This window comes from Schistocerca piceifrons, chromosome 3 (genome assembly GCF_021461385.2).
Source record: "Schistocerca piceifrons isolate TAMUIC-IGC-003096 chromosome 3, iqSchPice1.1, whole genome shotgun sequence".
Lineage (NCBI taxonomy): Eukaryota > Metazoa > Arthropoda > Insecta > Orthoptera > Acrididae > Schistocerca > Schistocerca piceifrons.
Genome location: NC_060140.1, coordinates 234,587,941 through 234,607,280, shown reverse-complemented (window position 1 = coordinate 234,607,280; position 19,340 = coordinate 234,587,941). Strand labels below are relative to the sequence as shown.

At 43.5% G+C, this 19,340-nt stretch overlaps 1 protein-coding gene across 1 annotated transcript in view; it reads left to right on the top strand.

The window, feature by feature from the left end:
* LOC124788539 overlaps positions 1 to 19,340 on the top strand; it is a 573,870-nt gene that overhangs the window by 208,386 nt on the left and 346,144 nt on the right. The window contains exon 7 of the mRNA XM_047255809.1: positions 3,160 to 3,165. Coding sequence (XP_047111765.1) covers positions 3,160 to 3,165 — 6 coding nt within the window. The remainder of the gene's footprint in view (positions 1 to 3,159; positions 3,166 to 19,340) is intronic.

The following is a 19,340-nucleotide window of genomic DNA, read 5'->3' as shown; positions in this document are numbered from 1 at the left end:
GGGTTTAAATTGTATGGCGCATGGCAAATAGACCCCATCCAGAACAGGCGCCGAGTTAATTGTGGTACACCATGGGTCGTAGATGAGAGGGGCAAACGACGGCTGCAGAGAAGTGTGTTAGCGAATAGGCGTGCAACTGTTGAACAACTGACCACGCAGATCAACCAGGAGGCTGCCACAGTATCTCCTCAACGATCGTTCAGTAAACGTTGCTGCATATGAACCACCGCAGCAGACGCCTGGTTCGTGCACCCATGCTGAATGCTGGTCGTCGGCGATGAAAGCTGGAATTTACATGTCAGTACCGAACCTGGACGTCCACTGAGTCGCATTCGGGAGGACGACGGTTCAATCCCGCGTCCGGCCATCCTGATTTAGGTTTTCCGTGATTTCCCTAAATCACTACAGGCAAATGCCGGGATGGTTCCTCTGAAAGGGCACTGCCGACTTCCTTCCCCATCCTTCCCTAATCCAATGAGACCGATGACCACGCTGTCTGGTCTCCTTCCCCAAACAACCAACCAACCAACGTCCACTGAGTGGCAATAGGTGGCCTCTTCAGATGGATCACGTTTTATGCTCCATCGGACAGATGGCCGTTAGCGTATACATCGTGGAACGTCTGAAAACAAACACCCTACAACAATCGTCGTGTGTCTCGCGGCCGGAGGATGGAGTGTTGCGGTATGGGGAAAGTTTTTGTGGCATACCCTGGGTGATCTGGTCATTCTGGAAGGCACAGTGGCTGCGCAGGGTAGCCGCGCGGTCTAGGGCGTATGCCTTGTCACGGTCCGTGCGGTTCCCCCCCGTCAGAGCTTCGAGTCCTTCCTCGGGCATGGGTGTGTGTGTGTCGTCCTTAGCGTAAGTTAGTTTAAGTTAGATTAAGTAGCGTATAAGCTTAGGAACAGATGACCTCAGCGGTTTGGTCCCATTAGAAGTTACCACGAATTTACAAATTTTTCCGAAGGCACAGTGCATCAACATAAGCATGCTTGTCTCCTAAATTCTGTTTGTTTTTCCTCTGCACGATAGCATCTAGCAGCAGGATAATGCAACGTGTCACACAGCTCTTACTTTACGTGCGTGGTTCGAAAAGCACCAGGATGAGTTTATATTACGCCCCTGCCCACCAACCTCCCCGGATTTAAACTCAGTCGAGAATCTGTGGACTACTTACTACGGATACTCGGCCGAGAAACCTAGCGCAGCGCCTGAACGTCTCGCAACGGTTCGCGCTGTGAAAGCTGGTTATTCAGGGTTATGCCAAGTGGTCACATTAATGTGACTGGACCCTGTATATCGCCTCAACACAAGCAACATAAATCTGGAACATAGTACATGTCTGTCTCAAAATGTAAAGCAGAGGGTAAAAATGGGGCAGCATAATCCAACCATTGAGAGCCAGTATCGAAGAACAATATCGTTCACACAATTTATGATTGCTACGGATCCAACTGCGGCTAAAGTAATGATTATTGGTTGTTATTAGCACGTCTTTAAATTATTGTACTTGCTATTTTAGAAGACGCGAATAATAGGAGAGACAAACAAAATAGATCAACACAAGGAAGGAAGTGCTTAATTTACGAAATTCTTTCTCTGGTCCAGTAAAATAAAGATCAGTACAAAATTTACTACTTATTAAGTAAATTTACAGGTGATAGTAGCAGCGCATTGGTGACTGAAAAAATGCAGGAAACAGTAAATGTACATCAAATTATCGTAGAAGATCTTGGTAAGTATACTGTGTGATCAAATGTATCTGGACACCTGTCAGAAAATGACCTACAAGTTCGTGGGGCCCTCCATCGGTAATGCTGGAATTCAGTATGGTGTTGGTCCTCCGTTAGCATTGATGACAGCTTCCACTCTCGCAGGCATACGTTCGATCAGTTGCTGGAAGGTTCCTGGGGAGTGGCAACTCATTCTTTACGGAGTGCTGCACTGAGAAGAGGTATATCAATGTCGGTCGATGAGGCCTGGCACGAAGTCGGCGTTCCAAAACATCCCAAAAGTGTTCTATAGGATTCAGGCCAGGACTCTACGCAAGCCAGTCCATTACAGGGATGTTATTGTCGTGTAACGACTCCGCCACAAGCCATGCGTTATGAACAGGTGCTCGATCGTGTTGAAAGGTACAATCGCCATCGACGAATTGCCCTTCAACAGTGTAAAGCAAGAAGGTGCTGAAAACATCATTGTAGGCCTGTGCTATGATAGTTCCACGCAAAACAACAAGGGGTGCAAGCCTCCTCCATGAAAAACACGACCACGCCATAACACCACCGCCACCGAATTTCACTGTTGGCACTATACACGCTGACAGATGACGTTCACGGGGCATTCGACATACCCACACCCTGTCATCGGATCGCCACATTGTGTTCCGTGTTTCGTCACGCCACAAAACGTTTTTCCACTGGTCAATCGTCCAATGTTTACGCTCCTTACACCAAATGAGGCGTCGTTTGGCATTTACAGGCGTGATGCGTGGCTTATGAACAGCCGCTCGACCATGAAGTCCACGTTTTCCCAACTCCCGAATAACTGTCATAGTACTTGCAGCGGATCCTGATGCAGTTTGGAATTCCTGTGCGATCTTCTGGATAGATGTCTGCCTATTACACATTACGACCCCCTTCAACTGTCGACGGTGTCTGTCAGTCAACAGACGAGGTCGGCCTGTACGCTTTTGCGCTGTACGTGTCCCTTCATGTTTTCACTATCACATCGGAAACAGTGGACATAGGGATGTTTAGTAGCGTGGAAATCTCGCGTACAGACGTATGACACAAGTGACACCCAATCACCTGACCACGTTCGAAGTGAGTGAGTTCCGCGTAGCGCCCCATTCTTGTCTCTCACGATCTCTAATGACTTCTCAGGTCGCTGATATGAAGTCCTGGCAGTAGGTGACAGCAAAATGCGCCTAATATGAGAAACGTATGTTTTTGTGGGTGTCCAGATACTTTTGATCACATAGTGTACCAGTATTTCGAAATGATGAAACCACAGATTGTTGAAACCTTAAGCTACGGCAGTCAGTAGTAGAGATACATAATGGGAATGGAAGAAATCCGTTCAACAAAACGAGCTCTATCGTATATTCTCATACAATGGAGAGAAAGCGGGCAGTCATCGACGACTTGGGAAAAAAAGGGATGCGTATTTCCATGTGGCTGTGGTGACCTAGAGGATAGACCGCTAGACACTGGCCCTACAAGTCCTGGGTTCAATGTCGGGCAGGAACTGTGATATTTCCTCTTCCAGCCCCTCCAGGACCGGCCCAGCCTGCTGTCAAATTGAACCCAGGGGTGGGGGGACAGGGGGAAGAATGGAAGGTGGGCACAGCGATGGCGTAGTCAGCCTCTCTTTCCTAGTGCCTCGACGAACGAAAGGCTACATTTACCATCAATCACCAGAAGACGCTGCATTGTTGAGCTGCACAGACTTTGCATTTTCACATTTCCATGCAGAAAAGAGATTTAAAGTTGCCGCGCCTACGTTTGTCTCCACCAACCCTTTCCATAGACAGCCTTTAAAACACAGTAGTTTTCCCAATATATACACAAATTTTCTGTTTTATTACACTACTGTCGGTTTCAAATATATTGGGAGTTTACGTTATTTATATACTTCGAATCATAATAATAATTAAGAGAGACATATCGATGCCGGAGTAGGTGACCGATCTCCCATGCACAAGGAGTCGAGTGTTGATTGTCGAGGCTTACTAACATGAATGGTCGGGAAGTAATGAAAACTGTGGTGGAGGAACTTAAGTCTTCAGGAATAGGTGTTTGTGGTGTGAACATAAACGATTAAACGATTGCGGTATTCGTTCGGGACAGCTTTACTGCTGTTGGAGTCAACAAATAGGTAACCATTATAATTAACTAAATACACACATAAAAGGAAACTGTATCACCCCCCCCCCCCCCCCGGCTCCCAGAAATCCTTAAGATAGACGTTGACTGTGGATATTGTATCACAGACAAAGTCCCTTTGACTGTTCAGACATGTCACTAAAGTCACCCAAAGAAGAAAAGAACCAAGCATGAGCAGCGGCTATTAGACGGAGGGCGTCCGACAGCTGATCAGTTCCAATCATTCCACCAGGAAGGAGGTACACGGCTAGTGTTGTGTGTAGTTCAACCATGCCTAGACGATGCGTACACATTGTTACTTTATGCCAGGAAGGGCTCTCAACAAGGGAAGTGTCCAGGCGTCTCGGAGTGAACCAGAGCGATGTTGTTCGGACATGGAGGAGATACAGACAGACCGGAGCTGTCGATCACATGCCTCTCTCAGGCCGCCCAAGAGCTACTACTGCAGTGGATGACTACTACCTACGGATTACGGCTCTGAGGAACCCTGACTGCAACGCCACCATGTTGCATAATGATTATAGTGCTGCCACAGGACGTCGTGTTACGACTCAAACTGTGCGCAATAGGTTGCATGATGCGCAACTTCACTCCCGACGTCCGCGGCGAGGTCCATCTTTGCAACCACGACACTATGTAGCGCGGTACAAATGGTTCAAATGGCTCTGAGCACTATGGGACTCAACTGCTGTGGTCATAAGTCCCCTAGAACTTAGAACTACTTAAACCTAACTAGCCTAAGGACATCACACACATCCATGCCCGAGGCAGGATTCGAACCTGCGACCGGTAGCGCGGTACAGATGGGCCCAACAACATGCCGAATGGCCCACTCAGGTTTGCCATCACGTTCTCTTCACGGATGAGTGTCGCGTATGCCCTCAACCAGACAATCGTCGGAGACGTGTTTGGAGGCAACCCGGTCAGGCTGAACGCCACAGACACATTGTCCAGCGTCTGCAGCAATGTGGAAGTTCCCTGCTGTTTTGGGGTGGCACTGTGTGGGGCCGACGTACACCGCTGGTAGTCATGGAAGGCGCCGTAACGGCTGTATGATACGTGAATACAATCCTCCGAGCGATAGTGCAATCATATCGCAGCATACTGGCGAGGCATTCGTCTTCATGGACGACAAATCGCGCCCCCATCGTGCACATCTTTGAGTGACTTCCTCCAGGATAACGATATCGCTCGACTAGAGTGGCCAGCATGTCCTTCAGATGTGAACCTTATGGCACATACCTGGGACGGACTGAAAAGATCTGTTTATGGACGACGTGACCCACCAACCACTCTGAGAGATCTACGCCGAATCACTGTTGAGGAGTGGGACAATCTGGACCAACAGCGCCTTGTTGAACTTGTGGATAGTATGCCACGACAAATACAGGCATGCATCAATGCAAGAGGACATGCTACTGGGTAGAGGTACGGGCGTGTACAGCAATCTGGACCACCACCTCTGAAGGTCTCGCTGTATGGTGGTACAACACGTAATGTGTGGTTTTCATGAGTAATAGCAACGGCGGAAATGATGTTTATGTTGATCTCTATTCCAATTTCCTGTACAGGTTCCGGAACTCTCGGAATCGAAGTGACGCAACACTTTTTTTGATGAGTGTATTTCTCATTTGAATGATCTTCTTTTTAATGTTAATTTCTAGAAGACAGCCGATATGAACCATAAATCACGCGTTAATGGATGTGAGACGTCGTGTAGGCTAGGGTTTCACAGCCAGCATGTTCGGCGAGTGCGTGCTGATTGCGGACCTGCGATTAGTGAGTACTGAACTGTACCCCTCTCACACGGAAATAGGAGGATGAAGACTTGAGAGAGGACATCACCTGTTTCTCATCCAAATTAATTTTGTTACTTTTACAACCAGAAGTGTGTAAGCCACTGTATATTGTGTTTCACTGCTACAAATGAAACAGGTAAGCTACAGAAGTAATGCTGCCGCATTATTTCATTATTACATTACTGGCCATTAAAATTGCTATACCAAGAAGAAATGCAGATGATAAACGGATATTCATTGGACAAATATATTTTGCTGGAACTGACATGTGATTACATTTTCACGTAATTTGGGTGCATAGGTCCTGAGAAATCAGTACCCAGGACAACTACCTCTGGCCGTAATAACGGCCTTGATACGCCTGGGGATTGAGTCAAACAGAGCTTGGATGACGTGTACAGGTACACCTGCCCATGCAGCTTCAACACGATACCACAGTTCATCAAGAGTCGTAACTGGCGTATTGTGATGAACCAGTTGCTCGGCCACCATTGACCAGACGTTTTCAGTTGGTGAGAGATCTGGAGAATGTGCTGGCCAGGGCAGCAGTCGAACATTTTCTGTATTCAGAAAGGCCCGTACAGGACCTGCAACATGCGGTCGTGCATTATCCTGCTGAAATGTAGGGTTACGCAGGGATCTAATGAAAGGTAGAGCCACGGGTCGTAAGACATCTGAAATGTAACGTTCACTGTTCAAAGTGCCGTCAATGCGAACTAGAGGTGACCGAGACGTGTAAGCAATGGCACCCCATACCGCCACGCCGGGTGATAACGCCGGTATGGCGATAACGAATACACGCTTCCAATGTGCGTTCACGCGATGTCGCCAAACACGGATGCGAGCATCATGATGCTGTAAACAGAACCTGGATTCATGTGAAAAAATGACGTTTTGCCATTCGTGCACCCAGGTTCGTCGTTGAGAACACCATCGCAGGCGCTCCTGTCTGTGATGCAGAGTCAAGGGTAACCGCAGCCTTGGTCTTCGAGCTGATAGTCCATGCTGCTGCAAACGTCGTCGAACTGTACGTGCAGATGGTTGTTATCTTGCAAACGTCCCCATCTGTTGACTCAGGGATCGAGACGTGGCTGCACGATCCGTTAGAGCCATGCGGATAAGATGCCTGTCATCTCGACTGCTAGTGATACGAGGCCATCGGGATCCAGCACGGCGTTCCGTATTACTCTCCTGAAGCCACCGATTCCATATTCTTCTAACAGACATTGGATCTCGACCAAAGCGAGCAGCAATGTCGCGATACGATAAACCGCAATCGCGATAGGCTTCAATCCGACCTTTATCAAAGTCAGAAACGTGATGGTACGCATTTCTCCTCCTTACCCGAGGCATCACAACAACGTTTCACCAGGCAACGCCGGTCGACTGCTGTTTGTTTATGAGAAATCAGTTGGAAACTTTCCTTATGTCAGCACGTTGTGAATGCTCTGAAAAGCTAATCATTTGCATATCACAGCATCTTGTTCCTGTCGGTTAAATTTTGGTGTCTGTAGCACGTCATCTTCGTGGTGTAGCAATTTTAATGGCTAGTAGTGTAAATAGGTACATATTTCTCACATTTCTTAGTCAGTCATTACACATGGAAAGATTTTTAATCAACTGTCGTATTCTCGAGCTTCTTACTCTATTTCCATTTGCATGAGCGTTGGTGCGTATTGTATATGTGGCGTGCTGTTCAGTTTTCAGCCTGAAGATGAGTTTCTCAAACGTTTGTTATCGTTTCTCATCGTTGAAAGTAGTTGTTCACATACGTACGTGGAATGCTACATTCGTACTGCATCTGCAGCCGCCTTATCGAGCGAGGTACCTCAGTGGTTAGCACATTGGCCTCGCGTCCGGGCGTGCGACTGCTCAATCCCGGATCCGGCTACCGGGATGGTTCCTGTGAAAGTGCACGGTTGGTTTCCTTCCCTACCGTTCCCTAATTCCAGCTTGTACTCCGTCTCTAATAACGTCGTTGTCTAAGGGACGTTAACCGCTTATCTCTCCCCCCACTCCCCTCCTCCAGCAAGCATCTTGCATATCCGAGGAAATCGATCCTGACGAAAATGCTTGTATAAATCTGAAATGTTTCTCTTGTTATTGAATTTTTCCTTCCATTCCCTGCTGCACTAAAAGTAAGTTACGTCGAGTTGCATAACAAAGAAAGTTTAATCCCTGTACATTGAATATGGAGAGAAAAACGGATGCAAGTCGCCGCGCGGATTGGCCGTGCGGTTAGAGGCACCATGTCACGAATCGCGCAGTCCCTCCGCCGGGCCGGCCGCTGTGACCGTGCGGTTGTAGACGCTACAGTCCGGAAGCGCACTGCTGCTACGGTCGTAGGTTTGAATCCTGCCTCGGGCATGGGTGTGTGTGACGTCCTTTGTTAGGTTTAAGTCCGGTTTAAGTCTAGGGGACTGATCACCTCAGATGTTAAGTCCCATAACGCTTAGGGCCATTTGAACCTCCCACCGGAGGTTCGAGTCCTCCCTCGGTCATGGGTGTGTGTGTTGTCCTTAGCGTAAGTTAATTTAAGTAGTGTGTAAGTCTAGGTGCCAATGACCTCAGCAGTTTGGTCCCTTAGGAATTCACAAACATTTGAACATTTTGATGCAAGTCATTTTGTACTAGGTCAAAATGGAAATTTTCCTTAAGATTAAGTAGAATAGGTGCATAATGTCCAAAATTTGTTAATAACGAAGTCCTTCAGTGAACACAACTTTAGAAAATAAACTCTATTCTCTATTCAGGTCTGCCCAAAGTGACAATTTCAGTTCGAATGGTTGTATACGGCTGATAAATGCATTATCAGCAGATCTTAAACCTAAGATATTCAAGCCGTTCGAAGGCTGGTTGTATCGTGAAGGAATGGAAAATCACTATTCGATGAAGGTTGTTTCATTTCAGAAATACACAAGTTACTAATTTTCATAAACATACCTCCCTCGTCTAAAAAACAAAAAATAATCGATTTAATAACGAACTCCGATTAAGCCAGTGCACCCTACTGTAATAACGTGGACTTCTTTGCTAGCTGTCGATATCTTTAAAGAAATTCTCTAACTGGCGCTGTTGAAGTCCATGCTCTCGTGTATCGTCAGCTGTACGAATAACACTCATTACAATTTTCAAAGTGACGTTCTTTGCACATGATAACTCTTGCAGAGATCACCTCTGATTTCAATGGCTACTGGAATTTTTTTCATTCTTTCGTTCATTTGCGCTACGAGTATTGATTTATTTTTAACACGGTTCACACTCCGCCTCTCGAAACAGAACCTGATAAATTTCCTACACTTTCTTCAAAGCTGCTAAGAATCTTCCTCATTACTCCTAAGAAATCGAGCTCTTCTCAAGTTCACTGTTTACGCCTCTGATAAAAATGCGCTCTAGCAAACTCTTTTCAAAGATTTGCTAACTGACTGTTGAAGCCGTCTGCCATATCACGTATGCGACGCACGATTGTCATCTTTGATAGCGGCGCTTTGCGAAACTGAAGATTCCTTCCATTGCGGCTTGAAATTCCAAGATATTGCCCTTTTTTATTATTTTCAGGCGATTATTTTTAGGTACGATGATAGAAACGAGAATTTGTCGCCAACCTTGTAAATTCTTCGAAATTCTAAGGACTCATTCACTACTCAACCATTAACGTAGTACGCACGGTTTAGTTAACCATTGTTTCTTCGTAATCGTGCAATCAGTGAGCATTCATAGCTAATTTGTACTTTCACAATTTTTAGATGACCACCTAACAGCTACCCAGTATCTTCGGTTCTTTGCCAAGGCCTTTGCACATTTCACGCTAGGCGATTATTCATTCTGTGTTGTTCACGGTCATGAATTTCACTGCGAGCTTGTAATCAAAGTCGTATTCAAGTATTTAAAGGGCAGACTATTGTAATAAATTAATTTTGTTTGGAATCCTATTTCATTTCGTAGGCAGATGATGTCCCTGTAATTAATTACATATTGCTATGTGGTTGATTCATAACTCATGTTTTATCAGGGCCAACCTCTTCTATTTAATTTAATCCGTTATACACAGTTTTAATTAAAATACATGATCCCATGGAAGCTTACACATTGCAAACGGTGTAATGGATTTCAGGGATCTACCAGACATAGTTAAACGAAATTTATTTGGGGATCATCTATTATTTACGCATCTTATATCACTTAACACTTTTCTATTGACATAATCATCCCGTACCCAGCTACGGCGTCTACAAACAACACACAGATTCAGATGCCATCTACCCGGCCATTTACTTGAATCACACATCCTCGTATACCGTGAATAGTAACTATCCTTGAGGTACACCCAGAGCTCCATTCGCTTCTGTTGATGACTGAGAACGGCGAACTGATTTCTGTTTGCAACGAGCATTCTGTTTCTATACGACAATTTATTGTCTTATTCTGTGTGGAGTTCAGAAATGGCTCTAAGCACTATGGGACTTAACATGTGAGGTCATCTGTCCCCTAGAACTTAGAACTACTTAAACCTAACTAACCTAAGGACATCACACACATCCATGCCCAAGGCAGGATTCGAACCTGCGACCGTTGCGGTCGCGCGGTTCCAGACTGTAGCGCCTAGAACCGCTTGGCCAACCCGGCCGGCTCTGTGTGGAGTAAACATTGGGTAGAACGCATGTGACAACTTGAAATTGTGTCCTGGAACAGGCCTGTGAGCTATCAAGTACACCATCTAAATAAGCGTCAAAGTCTCAAATAATGGCAGACTCCTCCAATTTCCTCCCAAATTCAGCACTATGGCGCTGTGAAATTAGCACCACCGAGAGGAAGGTAACAGTGGGGAGTTTGCTCATCCACAGCCTCACCGTTGTTGCCGAGAATTAACTTTCCTGCTTCATGTCGAATATACTCCACGTTGATAGTAACTCCAAGTCTGGGCGGAAAGAGGAGAAGTTTGCTGTAAGTTGAAGCTTTGAGTATATCAGTGCTCTGATGATGTAACCGAAAGGACATTGCCCACATCAGACAGTGATCCAGTGATTAGTCCTGGTACAGCATACAGCATAGCTTGTCACGTAAAAGTCTTCGGTACCTAAATGAAAATAATCAGTAGTGATCGCAAGTTAAAAAACTTTGTTATAGATGGACTGATGTACAAGGTGTACGTATATTAGAGTAGTTCCTGACCTCCCTAACACTTGTCTGAATATGTTCTCCTAAGACTTAAATCAGTCACCAGTAATTAAATGAAACAACATTTGCGATCATGTAGAATGCAAATTTATTACACTCACTGGTCACACTCGTAGATGATGAGCAGAACTGTAACATACGCCGGACGTAGGGTTGCCATATCTAGCGGGAAACTCGTCGTGACCTTCTGAGGTGGTGATGTAGAAATGAAGTAAAAAATTTGTTTCATGTAATTACTTTTTGCGCACAACGTAATTATATGGAACTTGTTGCGCTAGTAGCAGTTGGTAAACCATATTTTTCGAAAGATTTCGCTTTCTTCAATACGTCTTTCTTCGCTTTTTCGTATTTATAAAACTCCATGCAAGTCATAATAACCATAGTAAACACTTCAAACATTACTAACTTGCTCTCGTTGTTCGTATTACGTTTAGAAAGAATTGTCTTATCAATTTGCTACTCAAATGGGAACTGCCGATTCTTCCCCGTGGTACTGCTTACATGCAGTGAAGAGCCAAAGACACTGGTATGGCTGACTAATATCGTTGGAGAGCCGACGAACACGCAGAACTACCGCAGCATGACGTGGCATGGACTCGACTAATGTCTGAAGTAGTACTGGAGGGAACTGACACGTAAATCCTGTAGGGCTGTCCATAAATCCGTAAGAGTACGAGGGGGTGGAGATCTCTTCTGATCAGCATGTTTTAAGTCATCCAACATATGCCCAATAATGTTCATGTCTAGTGAGTTTGGTGACCAGCGGAAGTGTTTAAACTCAGAAAAGTGATCCTAGAGCTAACCTGTAGCAATTCTGGACTTGTCGGGTGTCGCATTGTCTTGCTGGAATTGCCCAAGTCCGTCGGAATGCACATTGGACATGAATGGATGCTGGTGATCAGACAGCATACTCGCGTATGTGTCACCTGTCAGAGTCATATCTAGACGTATCTAGAGTCGCATATCACTCCAACTGCACACGACCCACACAGTTACAGAGCCTGCACCAGCTTGAACAATCCCCTGCTGACATGCAGGGTCCATGGATTCATGAGGTTGTCCGCATATCCATAAACGTCCATCCACTCGTTACAATTTGAAACGAGACTCGTCCGACACGGCAACATGTTTCCAGTCATCAACAGTCCAATGTCTGTGTTGACGGCCCCAGGAGAGGCATAACGCTTTGTGTCGTGCAGTCATCAAAATTACACGAGTGGGCCTTCGGCTCCGAAAGCCCATATCGCTGATGATGTTTCGTTGAATTGTTCGCACCCTGACACTTGTTGGTGGCCCAGCATTGAAATCTACAACAATTTGCAGAAGGGTTGCACTTCTGTCACGTTGAACGATTCTCTTCAGTCTTCGTTGGTCCCGTTCTTGCAGGATCTTTTTCCGGCTGCAGCGATGTCGGAGATCTGATATTTTACCAGATTCCTTATATTCGCGGTACACTCGTGAAATGGCCGTACTTCGTTCATTGCTATTTCGGAGATGTTGTGTCCCGTCGCTCGTGCGCCGTCTGTAACACCACGTTCAAATTCACTTAAATCTTGATAACCTGCCACTGTAGCAGCAGTAACCGATCTAACAACTGTGCCAGTCACGTGTTGTCTTATATAGGTGTTGCCGACCGCAGCGCCGTATTCTGGCTGCTTACATATCTCTGTATTTGAATACCCATGCCTGTACCTGTTTCTTTGGCGCTTCAGTGTATTTTCCTCACTGTAGTAGCTGAAAAATGGAATCATCAAGTCGAGTTGACACCCGAAATTAAATTTTCTACTAAGGGCGTCGGAAAACATTACAAAGCAAATAATGTTATGGTCGAGCGTCTAATGTAATTAGGCTTCTCGGCTAGGTGTTCAGCAGCTTGTGCCTTGTCGCCGTTTCCTTATTGGCTTTTCTTACGAGGTAAAGACGCAGCTATACGGCAAAACGCGACCTTAAGAGTGCCGCTTCACTGCAGTTCCAGCCCCGTACTCTGGTATTTTCTCGAATGATGGCTGTAGGTCCTAAATGTTGTTGCATCACCGGTACAGGATATGCAACATGCAACGCCATCTGTGAGACGACATTGACAACATAAACTTGTTGGCAGAAATAAAACTGACTAGGGCTGCATTTACACGTTCCGTTAACAGACGGTGTTACTTCATTACTTGAGACAAGCTCGTAACAGTATATTCTGCAAAATCTGGATCAAAATGGGTCTTTTCGGGATGTTGGGACACGAAGGTCCGTAACGGTGAATGATGGCAACCCTAGCCAGGAGGCACCTGTCGTCACCAGCTGTGTCAAATGGTTCAAATGGCTCTGAGCACTATGGGACTTAACATCTGAGGTCATCAGTCCCCTAGAACTTAGAACTACTTAAACATAACTAACCCAAGGACATCACACACATCCATGCCCGAGGCAGGATTCGAACCTGCGACCGTAGCAGTCACGCGGCTCCGGACTGAGCGCCTAGAACCGCTAGACCACCGCGGCCGGCCCAGCTGTGTCACATACGAATGCTACGTGTTATAAAGGAAAAGCTCCATCCATCGTTCTGCACGCGATCAACAGAGAAACCGTTGAGAATTAAAACACCATAACTATCGTATGTCTAACATGAAATTACGCGCAATACGAATTTAAAACCGTAAAAATGCATCTAAACAACATTTACAATAATTTAAAGGGGAAAACGAAAAAAGAAAGCGTGAAAAACGCTAGGATCAGAAGTAGTACCCAATTTGTGTCCGTAAACTAGGATAAAGTGGATGAAAATTTTATGGTTTTTTTTCTTTTATTAACGATTATCTACAAGAAATAGCTATTATTTTACATTTATGATCTTCCACATGTCACAAACATTGTACTTTGACAGGACACAGTTTCCAGCATACAAATTTTAAGGGTCTAAGAAGCTTTAATTCATTACTTAGCGTAAAGCGGATTTTCGTATTTAAACTAATTTATTCCACTCAAGGTCGAAAGTGGATCATTGTTAAGAAATTTTAAAAGAAACAAGGGCATAGCTTTAAGTAAAAAATACGTTCAACTTTAAAATTACATTAGAAAAACCGTTAAATGATCAGCGCTTTCAAAAACTTGAACAGAGATCCAACAACATAATAACGTTACAAAATCACATATGGCAATTCTATTACTCCACAATGTTCACATTAATGTCTGCAATATCATACCGCCCCCTTCTCAAATATTTCCCCTTACCTCACAAATGCCGTTTGATATAGAAACTTTGAATTTCAGCTACGTCACGACTCACAAAATGTGTCTGTTTCTTGCCATCACTTTTTCTTAAAAAACTGTTCAAAGCAGTTCTTTACCTGCCTTCTAAGTCTTTCCTATATGACATCTATCTCTTTTCTCATCGTTTAAGGAAGCCAGGATGTAGTAGCCTTTGATATAATGAATTTCAGAAACTTTTCCCAAAGTCATTACTTTCTGTTTACTTTTTTCACTGCTCCGCGTATTTAAACTTAATTATAATGTCTTTTTTCTCTGCTCCAAGCTTCTTTATATATTTTCAGGGTATGACTTCCTTTATCCCCGCATTTACAAAAAAGTCATATTTGGCACAATAACGAAAAGTAAAAGTTCTCTAAAAAGTGAGTTTCACGTACATTGCACATAGGCCTACTGTATATCTTTGATATAATTCAGCTGAAAAATAGGTGTAGTTTCTCACCTGTGGGCACTGCAACAGTTTGTTTACGTTGAAATGAAATGACAAAGATTTAAAGGCACTGTTGATAATAATTGGTTGCCCGATTTTCGTTTCTCGTGACACAGGTAAGAAACATAGTGGTCACAGCCTTCGAAATACATCTCAGTTTTTGTGTTTCTTTCTCCCGTTACCCAGATGGCACTGATTCCGTGTATTGTGTCTTTGAACCACTTTACCCCTGTGATCCGCTTTACCCTATTTTACCCGCTAGTACATAAAACTAATCGAGCCTGTCGCCAAGATGTAAACATGCGTCCCTTTTCCATCCAATAAAACGACGTATGCATCGTCATATTCCTGTCACATGTTATGAAACATTTACATAGGCGAGAACAGCGAATTCATATACAAACGAAAAAATAATATATCTGAAAATCGAAACTTATTGAAAATCCTGTTTTAGTTAAGAAAATACACATTGAGCAGGGTAATAATTTATAAGTGACGCTAGCTCACAAAATTATGAATAAATACAACATGTAATGAAGAAGAGTAACATTATTATTATTATTTATAAAACAAACATCGTCCGAACAGACCTTGAAGGCCCAACGGTACCGACCAGCCGCCGTGTCTTCCTTAGCCCTTAGGTATCACCACACTCAGATACGAAGGGGCATGTGGTCAGCACATTGCTCTCCCGGCTTTTGTCAGTTTTCGTGACCGTTGTCGCTAGTTGTCAGTCAGTAGCTCATCAATTGGCCTCACAAGGGCTGAGTGGATCCCGCTTGCTAACAGCATCTGGCAGACCCAGACGGTGACCCATCCAAGTGCTAGCCAAACCCGACAGCGCTTAACTTCTGTGGCCTGACGGGAACCGGTGAACCACTGCGGCAAGACCGTTGCCAGCATTATTATTTAATTTGTACTAAATGAGAGAATCCTATGCGCAAAACTACAATGATGTAAAGCAAATTCTATATTGCAACAAATGAGTGTGTAAGCGCTAACAATGTCGCTAAATATCGTGAAATCTCCAAAAAAATAAAAAAAAATTAAAGAAACACAGTGAAGAGCTGATAAGTTAAAAAATGTAAAACTTTAAAATCTTAAAAATATATAACATTAAAATCTTGAAAAACAGAGGAGCAGCATAGCTTTATAACAGGTCTTCTAAAATATCATAAAAATATTTCTCGTTGAAACTGAGTTGTTCGTTCAACTGACTTGTGATTGATTTTTATGTCGACTATAAATCATCTTCTTCTCTTCGAGTGCATCTAGTAAAAACCATTTAGAGGCGTTACGTCATTGATTGACCCTTCTGAATATTTACTCTGTTCCAAATTTTGACGAAACAAATATTTGCTACATGCAACACCCATTGTATGTTCTTTGAAACGTATCGTAAAGTTACGACCCTTTCGTCCTCTGTATTCTTTATCGCAGTCGTAGGAGGTGAACATTCAGGAAGTTCAGCCCTAAGCAGTATTTTGTTTATTTCATCCTTAATTTGCTCTATAACTGCCAGAGATTGACTGCTAATTCTGCTAAAAATGGTTCAAATGGCTCTGAGCACTACGAGACTTAACTTCTGAGGTCATCAGTCCCCTAGAACTTGGAACTACTTAAACCTAACTAACCTAAAGACGTCACACACATCCATGTCCGAGGCAGGATTCGCGAACCTGTGACGTAGTGGTCGCGCATTTCCAGATTGTAGCGCCTAGAACCGCTCGGCCACTTCGGCCGTCCTAATTCTGCTACGCTGAAGCTGTGAATAAATGAGGAAAACATAAATACCTTTCTTTCCTCTCTTTCTAATAATGACGAATAACCGTAGCAGTCCAGTGTAAAACATTTTGCGAGTAAAGGTCTGAGTTTTTATGAAATCGTAAAGTAGCAGTTAAAAATGCGGCTTCCAACGCGAGAATTCTAAGTGGCCAATTAATTGAAAATTACCGGTCGAGAACGGCAGCGATCCCACCGCGGTATCCCATTTGCGTCGCGCATCACCCTGGGCCGTTTGGAGGGGGAGGTGGAGGTGATTTAAAAGCGGAGCGAAGCGACCACCGCGTCGCCTAAACGGCTTCCTCTGCAGCGTAGCACAATGGCGGAATCCGGCGAGAGATGCGCGCTTTATTCGCCTTTGAAGCGGTGTCGGTTTTTGCGCTCTTTATCCGGCCCTTTTCCTTTTAATTAAATCGTCCCCCCTCCTCGCCGCTTACGCCCGCCCCGATCCCGAGGTATTAATACTGCAGCGCGGATGCCGCCCCGTCGTGATAGCCGTCATTAGGCAGTGCTGCAGATGCTTCGAGTTCTCGGATTCGGCCTCTTTGTTCCGAAAATCGTCTCGCAGCTACGACAACGCTCTCTTCTTCCTCTCTCTCCCCCTCTCCCCTCCCCCCCCCCACCCTCTCTCTCTCTCTCTCTCTCTCTCTCTCTCTCTCTCTCTCTCTCTCTCTCTCTCTCCGCCTTTGTCGGAGTCCCTCTCAGCCCCAACGCCACAAGCACTGTCTTTGGGGATTTCCGTAGGCTCGAAGGAAAGGAGTAAAGTGCGGTTAAATCTTACAGTCTTAGTCTGTGAGTACGAAACTTAGGCGCCTTTCTCGAAAATTGTACTGTACACGTTTTTAAGATTAGTCAGCAGATTCTCGGGAAGAACAAGAATTCAAAAGAAAGTTGTTATACCGAAGGGACTGAGACAGGGATGTTTCTAAGAATAGTCATCAGCCTCTTCGGAAAAACAGAAATTTAAAATAAAACTGTGATACCGAAGGAACTGGGACAGGGTTGTAATGCATCCCCAGGTTATTCAGCCTGTGCCACGATCAAGTACTAAAACCAATTAAAGAGACATTTAAAAAGGAATTTAGTGTCAAGAGAAAAATAATTAATAACTTTAAAGTGTATCGATAGCATTGCGGTTCCGTAAGGGACTGAAAAGAACTTTGGGATCAGTTGAACAGGATGTTTAGTGCTTGAAAAGAATGCCAGCTAGGTTCACATGGTTTTATGAGTAGTGTTTTGAAATTTCCTCAATTTTGTCCCACGGAAATTTTCTAACAGACATCGCATTTTAACTTAGAAACACCTGAACGTGCAAAATAACAGGACTGTTCTATGTTACAACAAATTTGTGATATCAGTGTGTTCAGTGATCTGAAGCCTATTTTAGGTTGCTTTTGTGATGTACAAGTTTGATTTTATGTGGAATTTTTCCCCAGTCTATTGTAACGGTGAACTGTGTACGTTTGCTGTAATTCGTCCTTTTAACGTAATGTTGTATTTTGTTTTATTTTTATGTGTGTGTGTAGTTTTCTGTTACAAATTTTGTCAACAATGGGGGAGTTGAAATGATTTTTTACTGTTCTTCTTAGAGTTTTTAATACAGATGCTATGTTTTCTTTAGTCAGTGGATACTTGTTGGGCTCTTTGCATAGGTTCGAGAGTATGCTTCTTTGTGTGCTTTTGAATGACAAAAGCTATTCTGTATTACACAGTCTGTAGTTGTCTGTTTACGGTAGATATTGAGTCCATGCATTGGTCCATTCCTTGTGATTTCAAGATCTAGAAAATTTATTTTACTGTAATATTTATGTTCGAGTTTTAACATAATATTTTTATGTAGGCTATTCCATAGTGAGTCGAAGATGTCTATTTCTTTTCCTGTTCTTCAAATAAATTAATGTATGAGATTGAACATTATGGCTCCATAGATCTTAAAGTCTGAAATCTACGATGTATACATCCAGACTTAAGCGACCAATGAAAATTTTCATAGTTGTCAGAGTTTGTACCAGAAAACTAGACACACGTGAAAACAAGAGACTACATTACCCTAAAAGGACAAATTATAGCAAACATAAACAGTTCACTGTGATATCATAATGGAAAAAAATTTCTGCTAAATCAGACTTGCATTTGAGAAAAGCAGCCCAAAAATAGCTCCAGTACACACAACACATTGCGACCGCAAATTTGTCGTAACATAGATCAATCCTGTAAACTCTCACGTTCAGGTGTTTATAAGCTAAAATGTCATAATCGTGAGACAACTTACATGGAACAGACTGGAAGAAATTTCACAACAAGATTTAAAAACATCTGAACCTAACTGACATGAAAATGTCTTCGTTTATAGACACTTCAGAGAACAGTCTGTGACATGAACAATGATACTCTGTGCTACAGATTGCCAATAAAGGCAGCTTACTAAATATTTTGGAAGAAGCAGAAACTTTAACATTTATAACTAAATACCCTGACATTACTTTAAACGAAGAGACCGAGCTTAAAAAAGATTGTCGAAAATTTCGGTAGTGGTCCTTAATGACAACAAAATGGGAACACACTTTTTATTTCAGCTAACAGAGAGAATACAAATTAGAAGTAGCTTTATGTGTACAATATAGTGTATGATGTATATTAAAAATAATATTTACACGCACAGCAATTGTCAATGGTAACTGCGTACATTTTGGTAAAAAATTCCTTATGCTGATTACCTAAAGAAAGTATAACTCATGTAACCTTATTATAACATGAATATTACAAAACATTATGACTGACATATGCTAGACATCATTACATACAAGAAAGGTCACATTAAAATACACTGAAAACTCTTATACTCCTAACACACTACTACATACACCGTAAGTAACGTACTGTAGGAAACATCTGTCTCTTTTATAGAACAATTCCGTAGATAGTGGGTAACGCCCGACACTAGCCCAGTAAAATAAAGTACCACCAAGAAGCAGCTCCTGTCAAACGACCAATAATAAGACGCAA